The 13,162-nt window shown below is 41.5% G+C and overlaps 1 protein-coding gene across 2 annotated transcripts; it reads right to left on the minus strand.

Annotated features, from left to right (window-relative positions):
* Positions 1-6,148: 6,148 nt before the first annotated feature.
* Positions 6,149-12,366, minus strand: nkiras2 (NFKB inhibitor interacting Ras-like 2). 2 transcript variants are annotated; one of them, XM_088623139.1, is made up of 4 exons: positions 12,246-12,366; positions 11,208-11,314; positions 10,093-10,334; positions 6,149-9,519 (listed from the first exon to the last, which is right to left on the minus strand). In XM_088623139.1, exons 2-4 carry the CDS (start codon positions 11,299-11,301, stop codon positions 9,277-9,279), a joined length of 579 nt encoding a protein of 192 aa, XP_088479265.1. In that variant the 5' UTR covers positions 11,302-11,314; positions 12,246-12,366; the 3' UTR covers positions 6,149-9,276. The 2 variants fall into 2 exon arrangements, with proteins under 2 accessions (XP_088479265.1, XP_088479266.1); XM_088623140.1 differs by lacking the exons at positions 11,208-11,314; positions 12,246-12,366 and adding an exon at positions 10,421-10,644.
* Positions 12,367-13,162: the final 796 nt, after the last annotated feature.

A 13,162-nucleotide genomic window follows, 5' to 3' on the forward strand; every position in this document is an offset into this window, starting at 1 on the left:
TGTCCGAACTGAGATGCTAATTAGATGAATTCAAGTTGATTTGGAAGCTTGAGACATCAGGGGCTCCCAATCAGATGCTTAGCATATAGTGTGCACATGTATCATGTATGTATTCCATATGCATGAATTAATATATACGTGATATTAATTGTGGCCCTTTCTGGTTTCTGGTCGAGAGGATCCATGCTCCTGTGTTCATTATAATATAATGAATAACTAATATTGCTCACACCAGAAACACTTCCAGTATGAGTTTAGAGTTGAAAAGATCTGTGGTAGCCGGCTCTACCTAAACCTACATTTTATTCCTTCTCCTTTATTTTGCAATTACTGTTTTGTTTTCGTTTCACTGCTGAATTTTGTCCGCTTGATGAAGGTCTGGTCTCTCCATACAGGCATCAAGATTTAATTTATATGAGTGTTCCCCCTAGACCCGGCAGAGTACATTTTGGTCCTGTAATTACCTACTTAATTACAACTGGCATTTACTAGAGATTCATGAAATCACAGAAGAGGAGTTATTCCCATTCTCATATTTTCCATAATCATAAACTCCTTACGGGCGGCACAGTGGCCAGCATTAAGGCCTCGCAGCAGCATTTGGGCCTGGGTTCAATTCCTCTGGTGCTGTCTGTGTGGAGTTTGCATGTTCTCCCCAGGTTCACATGGGCTCCCTCCAGGTGCTCTGGTTTCCTCCCGCAGTCCAGAGACATACTGGTAGGGTAATTGGCTTCTGGTGCTTGTCTGAGTGTGCCCTGCCATGGACTTGTGTCCTGCCCTGTCCCTATCCCGCCTCATTCCTGTTGCTTGCCAAGAGAGGCTCCGGCTCCCCCACAACCCTCAACTGGGTAAAGAGGGTAGACAACGGATAAGTGGACAGACTCTTTACAAGCAATTCCTCTTTCTCTTCTCCGTTCTGGAGAAATAAAGGGATTAGCGTTCTAGCAGACATTTTCAATGATGATGGGCTTTGCTCATTCCAGTCTCGGTACAGACTTCCTGCCTTTTTTACTTACATTTTCATTGAAAAACATGTGACTATGGGGTGAAGTTTTCTATACACTCAAGGCATAATCTGCTGGAGTTCAGGTGGAAAACTAAAGGATTTACTCCCTCTATGTTATCATCATGGAGCTTCATGCAAACCTTTGGAAGCTGTGATTGTCTGGAACAGGAATTGGAATGTTGTTTGAAATTTACACGTTTGAAGTGTTCAAATGTGCTTAAGGTTTTGGAAAGAAGATTTATTTTTTTGTCAGCTCTTCCAATCAAGTATATCTTCTGGGTCTCACCTTGTACCTCTGCTGAATGACCACTCCTTTCTTATGCTCTTGTAGCAGCAAGAGAGGATCCAGTGGGTTGTTGGTTCGTTCGGCACTGTAATCCTCCTCCAGAATCAGTGCTAATGCTGAATCATCCTGCCCTGTCTTGACGTGATTTATAGAGAGTTCTGTGTGTAATTTGTATGGTTGTATGTTGTATGTCCCTCCACCTTTCCTACACATTTTCCCTGTGTCTGAGCACCCTGTGCTGGATTGGCGTGATGCATTGCGCCCTGTGTTTATAGGAGACATTCTGAGTCGACACGACCCATGACCACAGACAAGCTGCTTCCTGATAAATTGATGGGATTTTCTCCGTGTGCCTCCTAAGAGAGAAATGGTTGCTGGAGCAGAGCTGGTATAACCATTCAGGTTGTTTTGACAGATGCACAGCAATAAGATCACACTGGCACGCGGACGGGGGTAAAGAGATGTCACAGAATGCCAGTGCAGTGTGAAAGCCATGCTCCATCATGGTAAGTAGATTGCATTGCTCCGTTGGGGGAGGGGGGTTAATGAGTGATCAGGAGCCATGTTCCTGGGAGCAGATGGGATGGAGTTCGATTCAAAGTTAGATTATTGCACACACTTCTGTGTTCTTACAGGTAGGAGACGCTGGACAAATGAAGCTGTCCCTTACAGGCAGAGCTTACTACATAAATAGGGGTTTGTATCAGGTTAATATTGTCTTCATGTAATCAGACTTTTCTTCTACACAACAAAGGACAAAATGTTCATCTGAGTGTAAACTCGGGGGGGACAGCTTGAACGTATACACAAGATTGAAGTCTTAAGACCGTGATCCTCACTCCCAGTCCTGGAGAGTCTCAGCCCTATGTGCCTTGTAGGGAACTCAAGGTCTCCATTGGCTACAAACCTGAATGGGATTGTGATACCAATTAAGTCAATATTTGATTCAAGTAACTCATTCATTTGTTCTATTCCCAACAACCCCTTTGTCTCTCACTAACCCCTCACCTCTCCCAAAACACTATCTCGTGTGTGTAAAACCCAGATCAGATCTCTGTAAGTTGCTTAATGTAATGCAAAAGCTTTGACACACAAACATAAGAAAGGCTATGCCAATCTATACCATTTGAGGGCTAGTGTCTTGAAAGAAGCAATATTAACAACCTCAGGCAGCTTGTTACAGACCCCTACAAATCTCTGTGTAAAAAAGTGACTCCTACTGTCAATTTTACATGCAGATTTAAATTTACTTCCTAATAGTTTCTGCTTGTGTCCTCTGGTTTCTTCAGCATGTCAGTGTAGTATCTTTTTTATAACATGGTGACTAAAATTGTAAACAGTATTTTAAATGAGATCTTACTAGTTCTTTATACAACCTTTAGTTAAATTTTATGCTTTTGATTATACAACCATATCGATAGAAATGTATTTGACCTTTTCTTGTTAGAATCTTGTCAGGGCAGTCGTCTTTAATTTAATCTTTAAGTGACATGTTAAAGCATATCCTTAGGGCTATTAACAAAACCATTATTTTAAATTAAAAATATTTTAAAACAAAATCCAACAAGATAAAAACATAAAAATTAGACAGATGCACAAGATATACTTATGACTTTCATGTAAGTTACATTTGATATATTTTGCAAATAACTTTAGGCAGAACTTCATGCATTCAGTTGTTTATAAATTCATAACTTTGTGCGTTATTGAACTTCTGGCTCTGTGTACATGATATCAAGCTCTCTCACGCACTGCTGCACAGACCTACACACCCAGCATTCACACTTGGGAAATCTGGCTCTGGCACTGTATTAAACCTCCTGTATCGAAAGGGGTGCTTCAGATCTCTATTGATTTTCTCAGGAGTGTATGTGATGTGATTTGTAAGTGGGGACGGGACCCATAGCACTTCAAGAATTTCAAAATCTTAGTTGTTATTATGGGGAATGTGGGCAATATTCTGCAGCTCTCCAGAGGTTCAAGGATGACACATTCTTTAAATTTGGAAGAAAAAATTGATATAACCTTTGAAAATAATTCCCTTGACTAATTAGAAACCACTGTAGTGTTGGAGCACAGTGGGACACGAGCAGGCCTGAAAGGATTGTGTGATACTGATCTCCTTCTCCTAAGAAGAATTGAGAGGTTTTTTTTTTACACCTTGACAATAATTAATGTCGCATAGAACAAAATCATCCTTCCTTCTAGCCTTACTAAATCAGTTAAATTAGTTTAGCTGCATCACACAAAGGGATTGTACCAGGCCTCTCTTGCTGTGCTCCTAGAGAGCCCCAATCCAGCAGGTTCTGTAATCTAGCGATCGATTAAATCAGTTTATCAAGATGCAAAATCAAACTTCTCAATCATCAGAATCCTCTTAAATTAATTCATTTCTGACTTGGTTAATTTTGGCATTACAAATCTTGGATGCTTGGTTTAAATGCACCCAAGTAGTCAGATTTCCTAATACTGTACTAAGTACAGGTACACTATGTAGCCAATAAAAAAACCCTGTCCACCACAGTCTGCAGCCTGGTCTGCTCCAATGGATGGTATAACAAGTCAACAGATCAGTGATGGAAGGGTGTGCAGGGACAAGCCATTCAAAGCCTTGAAAGTGACTCAGAAAGTGTGCAGAGACTCAAGTTCTATAACAGAAGTTCTTCAACAGAAGTGCTATAGCCACCAGACTGAGATTAAATTTAAATTCTAGCTGCTGACTCTATTAGTATCTTTGACTATCTGTGATTTTTTTTTAATTCTTTGGAATTGCACATTTGAAACCTTGACTGTATGTTGGTTTTTTTTTTAAAAGACAAATACAAAAACCACAGGAGCAGCATTTAGTCGGCTCTGGCCTGCAGTGAGCCTGTGTACCTGTTCATAAAACCTCTATCTATATTCCATGTGGCAGCTGCAGTAAATCTGCCCCACGCTATAAAATCATTCCAAGCCTTAATCGCATGACTCACAGAAAAGCCGCTGAAAGATATACTGCTGGGAGCGAGTGGGGAGGATTATAAGGTCACCACAGTAACTGCCAGGGTGAAATAAAATACCTCCAGACTATAAAAATTTTCCCATTCTCTCCTCACCTTATGTGAAAATAAAGCAGTAACAATGAAAAGTCCCATCTTTTGTGACTGCATCAAGTTGTTTTTTTTTCAGGTCTTTCATCACTCTTGCAGGGAATATCCAATGGGATATTCCTGTTTTAGCCCAGCAAATGCATTCTTATTATCTCTCTCTCTCCTTGATGCACCTTTCTGAGGTGTAGGTGTTTATTTTCTATAAGTGACTTGTAACTCCAGGAGCCATGTTGTGATCATTTAACCATGCCATCTTGTAACTTTTGCTCCCCCTTCCCATTCAAAGTTACTATACTCTCTTCCTTACATCATTTTATTCCAAGTGGCTTGTTCTTCCCCTTAGCACTGCACTGTTCTCCGAAACACAAAGCAAGGCGAGGGATGTCAGCAGGGTCTCATGTGGACCGCGGGTTCCTGTGGCCCTTGAAGATGGAAAGTGTGCACCCCAGGGGTTTCACAAAATAAAATGTACAACCCATTGATCTCCTGCTGCAGATTATCTGCAACACCGCTCGCTCATACTGTACATAAGTATGAAGAATGGGATGGGTTTAGCTCAGGTGCTGTTTGAGGGTCACAGATATGGATCTCCACACCTGTGGAAGGTGTCTAAAGAGATGTTTAGACCCAAGAGCAGCACCTTGCTGTCCCTGGGCTACCATTTCTGCTGCTTGCACAGGCTGCCAGGTAGGTGTTGGACTAGCAGTGGAAACTGGTGTAGACGAAACAAATAGATCAGTGCTGAAGCAGAACATCCCACATATGACCGCTTCATTTACAGTATAAAATGATTATTTTTTTTCTTTGCCAGCAGTCAATTTTTTTTTTTTTATTTCAAATTGGTCAAATTTTCTCATGTTCCAAAGCAAGAAATCTGATGAGACGGATTCTCTGCTTCGGCTTTCTGTCTAGCCAATTGGAGTTGATGGTTGAAGGGGAAATCTACAGCTGTGCACGGGGATTTAGAATAAATGCAGAGCTTTCTAAGATTACAGGAAACAACGTTTAGTGTGCTTTAGTGGTTATGGTGGATTTAAGCTTTATTCTACTGACAGGCTCGGATATTAGATAGTCTTATGGTACAAAGGGAGCTTTACAGAGGATCAGTGGAGGAAATAACAGTGCAACACTGCCCTCTGCAGCCCATTCGGGGTCATGACTGCAGTACTATCACACAGTACCTTGTTCAGTAGGTGTATGCTAAAATAGATTTTCAGATCATAGAGCCCAGAATTAGAATAAAATAAAAACTACCTGAATACCTGATTGTTTTTTTTAGTAAAGTGAGCCCAGGGGAGCCCAGCACTACGAGACGATTCAGCACATTTACTACCCTTATCCTGCATGTAAGATGTCAGAAATAAATGTTTATACATTTTTTTATTATAATAAGCTTCAAAAAGTTTTACAATATTCCATTAAATGTATAATGCTATGCTATGTTTTATATTTCTCTGCAGTGAAAGACAGAAATTCCCTGCTGTCATAATTTCACTTTTGTGCTTAGAGAGAAAAAGAGATTTGATCTGATGGCAAGATGACAAAATGATTTAATCTGATTTGTTGTTTTTTAAAAAACCTTGTATGCTGGAGAAGTATTGTTGAAGTTTAATGTAAATCTGCCTGTCATTTTAGTGGTGAAGTGTACATATGCTTCCTGAAAGGATCAAATGCTTCATAGGATATGACCTTATTACCCTTAGCCAGAAGCAACCCATCTTATTATACAGTCCAGAAAAATATACACAGTCCTGACAAGTAAAGGCATTTGATTTTTTTTTCAACCCTTTAATACTCTCTAGGTCAAAGTATACATTTATGAGTGCAAAGCAGAAAACTAGTTACTAGTAGCAGTAGTTATAAGCTCAATAATTAAAAAAACATAACACAGACATAAATACCATTCTATATTGAATATTATTTATATATACTGTATGTACAACCTCATTTTTGTCATTTCTTTTTGTGGAAAAACAGTGTTTCAGAACAGCTGAGACATAATGGGAATTGTCAGTATTTTTAGAAAATACACACAAATAAAAAACTGTAACCATGAGGGCACTGGGCCCCCTAGCTAATGAAATAATCAAGATACAGTATTGTTGAGTGCTTTGAAACGGAAACATTTTTAAACAGAACTGAAAATTAAAAAGTAGTTTTTTTTTTTTACAAACTCCAAATCTCAATGGGACAGCATGCATTTAAGACTAGTGACAAACAAACTACACAAGATCAAGAGCCAGGTAAGGTTCACAGGTGGACCACTGACTTTGTATACGTTATTAACAACATCAACACGCTGAACAAAATCAACACAGTATCGACACCGAAACACAAACCAGAGATCACAAGGGGGAACTATGTGGAAGTGCATTTAAATCTGTGAAGAAGAGGCACGTCTTTACACAAAGTGTTGTGGGAGTCTGAAACAAGCTAATAACCTGGATTCTTTCAAAAAGCAGCAGGATGAGATCCTTGGATCAATTCGCTTCTGACAAATGATCTGGATGGACTGAGTGGATTTTAACTAATTTTAAGGGCAGATACCCCCCAAAATAAAATACTTTCATTTTTATTTTTAAGTGTACGCATACATCAAATGGCTAAAATTCATTCACACTCTAGCTTGCTCAGTATCCTTGGGGACATCTGACATGAGGGCTTTGTTTCTGATATGAATTGATGATAGCTCTGTTTTAGTTCTCCTCTTGGAAAATTGTAAATTGTCTGATTTGCACTGGAAAAATCTAAAATAGAGATGCTCACAAATCCAGTGCAGAAGTGAGTTTCCTGCTTCTAAAACAATGTTATCCAGTAATTTAATGAGGATAATTATTTTTGTAAAGCTACAGCAGGCATCAGCAGCTATGGCTTTGTGGACAGTGCTGTCATCTGGTTCTCTACCAGCCAGGCACCGAATAACTTTATTGGACCCATCGGTTGTTTAACTAGTAAGAGTTAGCAGGCTTTCCAGATCTCTGCTCATTGACCTCTCAGGACTGCCTACAGTACCTGCAGGAATGGGGTCGTAATCCCTTCAGCTACACCTATGATGGCTATATCAAACTGGCTGTTTGTCAAGTCTATCTCTTCTAAGTTTACTGATGTATACTGAACTGCCGTTCATAAAAAATAAGTGATAGTGGTATTAAAGCCAAGACTCTCCAGTGAGTGAGCAATCTTGTCCAGTAGACCAGTAGAGGGCACTGCTCAAGTATAGGTGGACCTCTATGATCCAGGTGTCTCAGATTTAAGCCCAGGTCATGTCACCAACTGACTGTGAACAGGATTCCCCAAGCACATCTAAGTGCATGTCAGTAGCCAAGCTCTACCAAGGGATAATGTGATTAGTCAGCTTTCTTGACCCCCTCTCAGAGGACCCTCCCGGAGGATCCCCTGTGTGCGTTTGCTAAGTTTGCAGCTGAGAGCCGAGAAACCCACAACTGGCTCTTCTTAAACAGGCGCATACAACAAAAAGCACTGGAAAAAAATAATTTAATTTGTACTTCTCATATGCGGGATCTAAATAACATTTCACTGATTTATTGTAACTGTCATGCAGCAGTTAAATTGCAGTTGTATGTGGTATGATTAATCTTTGTGAATGGAAATGCGTGAGTCTGTGGTATATTTTCCCAGAAAAGAAAAACACAAACATCGATCAAGCTCTCTCTCTCTCTTTGAAAAGTAGTACGCTGGGTGAATACCTGATTGCCTTTTTTAGTAAAGTGAGCCCAGGGGACAAGTCATATTCCCAGCACTACAAGAGGGTTCAGCACATTCAGTCCAGAGAGAGCAACAGTTGCAGCTGACAGAAACAGTTTTCTTAGACAAAAAAAAGAAAATATACAAAATTAGAAAGTGGTTTTAAATAATCTATTAAAGAAAAAGAGTGTTTATCTAAAGACATAAAAGATGTAAAATGAGAAAACGGTGGAAAACGTTTTTAATGGGATAAAGAATTTCAGGAATTCCTATGTAATTCCTACATTGCTATTGAGCCATCACTCCCTTCTCTGCTTTTAAATAAAAAATACCCCAACAGAAGATTAAACAGAAGATGAGATGCAGAATCACACGTCACACTTATAAAAAAAAATAAATCTACACTTCAAAATCTGCTTAACAAACCTGTGTAACAATTTCCTATTTATTGTTTTGACATAAATGGACATTTTACAACACTTGGGTCCGTTAATGTATAATTTAAAATGCTTCTTAACAGCAATGAGCTGAACAGGAAAGAAGCAACACTGAAAAAGCCCCAAGCGCCAATGGCTATGGAAAAAGTGGTTTGAAATCTGGAATGGTGCCTGGCGTATGAAGCCTAACCACAAACTACTGTTGCCTGATGGACACAAAGGGATCAGGCACTTTGGGAAACAAGCAGAGTGGTTAGAGAAAGCTTAAAACAAGCAACTTAATTGTTAGCAATAAGGGAAACAAATAACTCACTCTTTCTAGTCAGTTTTAAATTATTCAGTCCTTAATCTGCAAAGGGAAATGCTTTTTGGTTTCCTTTCAGATAAAGAAAATAAATGGTTGTGTGGATTTCTAAATAACACAGGTAATACAGGATTTGCCAGAATCCTGTCAAGTGTTGCTTTGGAGCCCTTGCTGTTCCGACACCACAGTGGGATAAACACTTTTGCACACCGCCCCATTCACAATTCACAAACTAAGAGATTAATTCACCAAGAAAATAACAGGAGGGAATTAGGTAAAACACAAAATTTAGTTTTGTTTTGCCAATCGCTTGTACTCAGTTTAGCATTTCCAATGTCCTGTGTCCTGGAAATTACCTTCCTTATCTTGTGTTGTGGTTCTAGAGTTCTGACCCGCTCGCCCCGGCCTCTCCCGAAAGCTCTCAGTCCGGTCCTGCTGGGTCCATGCACTCAGCTGTCCAGGGAGCCACTGCCCTTGTTCTTGTTGCGACTCAGCGGGAAAGTGGACTTGCTCTGCGGCTGGGTCATCTTGCTGGCCAGGTAGACGAAGGGCTCGATCAAGGTGCGCCGGTCCGCCACCGACACCTCCCAGAGCCGCACCTTCTCAGCCTTGGCCCACTGCTGCGCGGCCTCGCTGTCCACTCTCCTCTGGTCCTGCAGGTCGCACTTGTTCCCCAGCACCACAATAGTCACCTGTGGAGAAGCACCATGATAAGGACTGTGGGAGTGGAACCTGTACACTGCTGTGCCTCTCAACAACACACCACTGACCGACGCTACACCCCAGCAGAGCGCACAGAGCCCCGAACATCTCCCTTCATTTCATGTGGCTCAATCAGAACTTCTTACAAGCAGAAAGAGTAAGCAGAATATGTATTATTCAATAATCCTGCTATTGTTATTTATTTATTTATTTTCTCATTTACTCCTGTTCTGAACGTAAGAAATTTCTCAGTTAAGAGGAGGCCTAAATCGTTGACTGACCCAAGGATCTTATCCAGCTGTGACTTGAAGAAAGCCAGAGTACTGTCTTCACCAACAAGGCAGAGATTTGTGTTCCAGAAACTCAAACCCTTGGCCTGTAAGTGTTTCCTATTAAAAACCTTAAATAAACCTTTGTTTCTGCTGTGTTCTCTGCTTTGTGTTTTTTTTTTCCTGTTTATCTTGAAGACATACAACTGAAAGCATGAGCATACCACCTGGCTGCATACGCAAGGGCAAAGCTACTGCATCCATCACATACAAAGGGACAGGTGAGGGTCATACCTCCTTCTTGTCCCTGTGCCTGTCAATGTCCTTCTTGAGGGCCTCCACGCGTCGGAAGGACTCCTTGCTGTCGATACTGTACACCAGCACAAAGCCATCGGCAAAGGTGTAGTAGTGGCGAGGAAACTCCATGCCCTCCCTCAGCCCGCGGGTGTCGTAGAAGCGCACCTGCTCCCGGACCCCACGGTCCGTCTCAATGGACCCGATGTAAATATCTTCAAGAGTCTCCATGGGCTCGGAGCCTGCACGGACAGGCAGAGTGGTTCTTTCATTGCCGTCGCAATTATTATTATGGTTTTTAGCTACACCCAGCCAGTCTGAAACCTACAGCTGTTTCTGTGTATCGCCACTCACTGCAAAGATTCCTCTACTGTGCACAGGGAGGGATGAGGAAAGGCGGACGAGCTGACCACTCTACAAGAGCCACCATGCCTGACGGCAGGGCTGGTCTGGAGGGGAGGAGAGGCATCTCTCTGTGACATCACAAAGAGTCACAAGAGCTACCCCTGGCATTGCTCTGCCAGTTATGTGACTCCAGTGGTGAGATTTTGGTTACAGTCAGTTGATGATATGATCATTACAGTTACAGGTAATCGCAATGAAAATGAAAACAAAAATCACATTGAAATGTCTTTTCTTTGAACAGGGCACAGAAATATATAGAAAATATGTTTTTGAGGTTCAAGAAAATAATTATTTGGGAATTGCAACAATAGAATGAGTCATTACAGTGAACCTGAAGTTTGATAATAAAGAATATAAGAATATAAAAATGTTTACTAATCATAGGAGACCACTTGGCTCATCTAGCTGCATTACTACTAGGCACAAGGATCTCTTCCGTTTTCCAGAAAGGATCCAGAGTATTAGCTTAAACAAAACTACTGCGAGTCTTAATACTCTCACAACGCATCGTGTAAAAATTGTCTCCTGTTCTTGGTTTTAAATGCTCTTCCCCGGAGTTTTCACCTGTGTCCTCCGGTTTGAGCTCTCGATTTTGAACAAGCCCACTGCGCTGACTTTGTTAATTCCCTGGGGGGTTTTGAAAACTTGATTCAAGGTCCCGAGACAGAATTTGTGAAAATCCCCCGACAGACCAGGTCGCGGTTACTTACCGACGACATGGTTGGCGTACAGCACATGTTCCAGCACAGCGGTTTTACCGACGCTTGCCAGTCCGCACACCACGACCTTACAGCTCTTTCCCATAGTCCGCTGGCGTCTACACGATATCAACAAAACAAGAAAAAAACATTTCAACAAAGCCCCATCCTCTCCTTTTTTTCGGATCGGTATGACTTGCTCGTTCTAAATTAGCCATCTGCATTAGCGGTAAACATTGATCTTTTTGTCTCTATTTAAGACCTTTTACACGCGGTTATTGTAAATGTCAAATACACGAGCACTGCGCTAGCTTTCAGTACCGTCTTCAGCATGTCTCCCAGCCTCGATCTACGTAGAAACGGTCACATTTCTTTTCGTTTTCAAGACGATACTGCTATAACGAGACGGGCCCAACCTGTTGAATTTTGAAAAGCTGCCGCCAGTCTCGGAAAAGAGATGTAACACTGCCGGCTTCCACAACAATCTTACATTACACCAGGAACACAGTACACCACTGTGTAAAGCGGAGTGGCTGTACTTATTCTCCATTCCTAAACCAGGAATAAGTGGCTTTCTGACAGCGAATGCACGGAACAGCTATCGTCCATTTAATAAGAGCAACTAGACGAGGAGCTACAATACAGAACTGCACACTGCGTTATTTCAGATGGATGTATTTCAGGCGCCGTTGAAAAATACAGTTTTGCAGGCAAGCAGTTTTCTTTATTACATCTTCCTGACATTTACAACATAAAAGTAAGAGTCAAAACGCTCCCCAGCAAATTTATCTTGATATTCCCAGAGATTAAATAGTACTGCATAAACCAGTGCAATTAAGTTTAAAAGAGGTTACATTTATTACATCTTACACTGAAACATCATTTCAGGGTAAAATTTCATCATTTCACAAGAAGTGATGTAAAATAACCACGGCCAAGCTATAAAACACCGCGACCGGGGGAAAAAAGCGCGCTTCCACTCGTTTAAAAACACATTTTTAAAAGTAACAAAAATGCAAAACTATATTAAAATAATTGAAAATACTGTACTGTTAAAGTGCAGAGGCAGACAACCGCGGCGATTTCCTGTTTACAATTTGCGTAGGCACTAACCCAACCCACAGGCTGCGAATCGATGGGCTGGTTACAGGAGCAACCTGGGATCGTAACCAAGAGCGACCCCTGTCGACCGGAGGGCGTTACGATTTCTAGCGCATTTGTGATTGTGCGCAGGTTATAACAAATCCAATCATTTTTATATATAAGCTTCAATAATAATAATAATAATAATAATAATAATAATAATAACCAGCAGCCGTGTCACCCAGCAACTCACAACTGGCAGCCCACTGAAGCTCAGCAGGTGTGAGCCTGGTCAGTACCTGGATGGGAGACTCCTGGGAAAAACTAAGGCTGCTGCTGGAAGAGGTGTTAGTGGGGCCAGCAGGGGGCGCTCACCCTGAGGTCTGTGTGGGTCCTAAAGCCCCAGTATAGTGATGGGGACACTATACTGAAAAAAGCTGCCATCCATCAGATGAGATGTAAAATCAAGGTCCTGACTTTCTGTGGTCATTAAAAATCCCAGGGCGTTTCTCGAAAAGAGTAGGGGTGTAACCCCAGCGTACTGGCCAAACTTCTCATTGGCCCTTACCAGTCATAGCCTCCTAATAATCCCCATCTCTGAACTGGCTTCATCACTCTGCTCTCCTCCCCACTGAGAGCTGGTGTGTGGTGAGCGTTCTGGCGCACTATGGCTGCCGTCGCATCATCCAGGTGGGGCTGCACACTGGTGGGGGTGGAGGCGATCCCCATTACCTGTAAAGCGCTTTGAGTGGAGTGTCCAGAAAAGTGCTATATAAGTGTAATTATTATTATTATTATTATTATTATTATTATTACTACACAACAGGTACAAGGCAGGGTCACCCTGGACGGGACACAAGTCCATCACAAGAGACACACAGATA

Source organism: Lepisosteus platostomus, chromosome 28, assembly GCF_059453375.1.
Source record: "Lepisosteus platostomus isolate fLepPlt1 chromosome 28, fLepPlt1.hap1, whole genome shotgun sequence".
Lineage (NCBI taxonomy): Eukaryota > Metazoa > Chordata > Actinopteri > Semionotiformes > Lepisosteidae > Lepisosteus > Lepisosteus platostomus.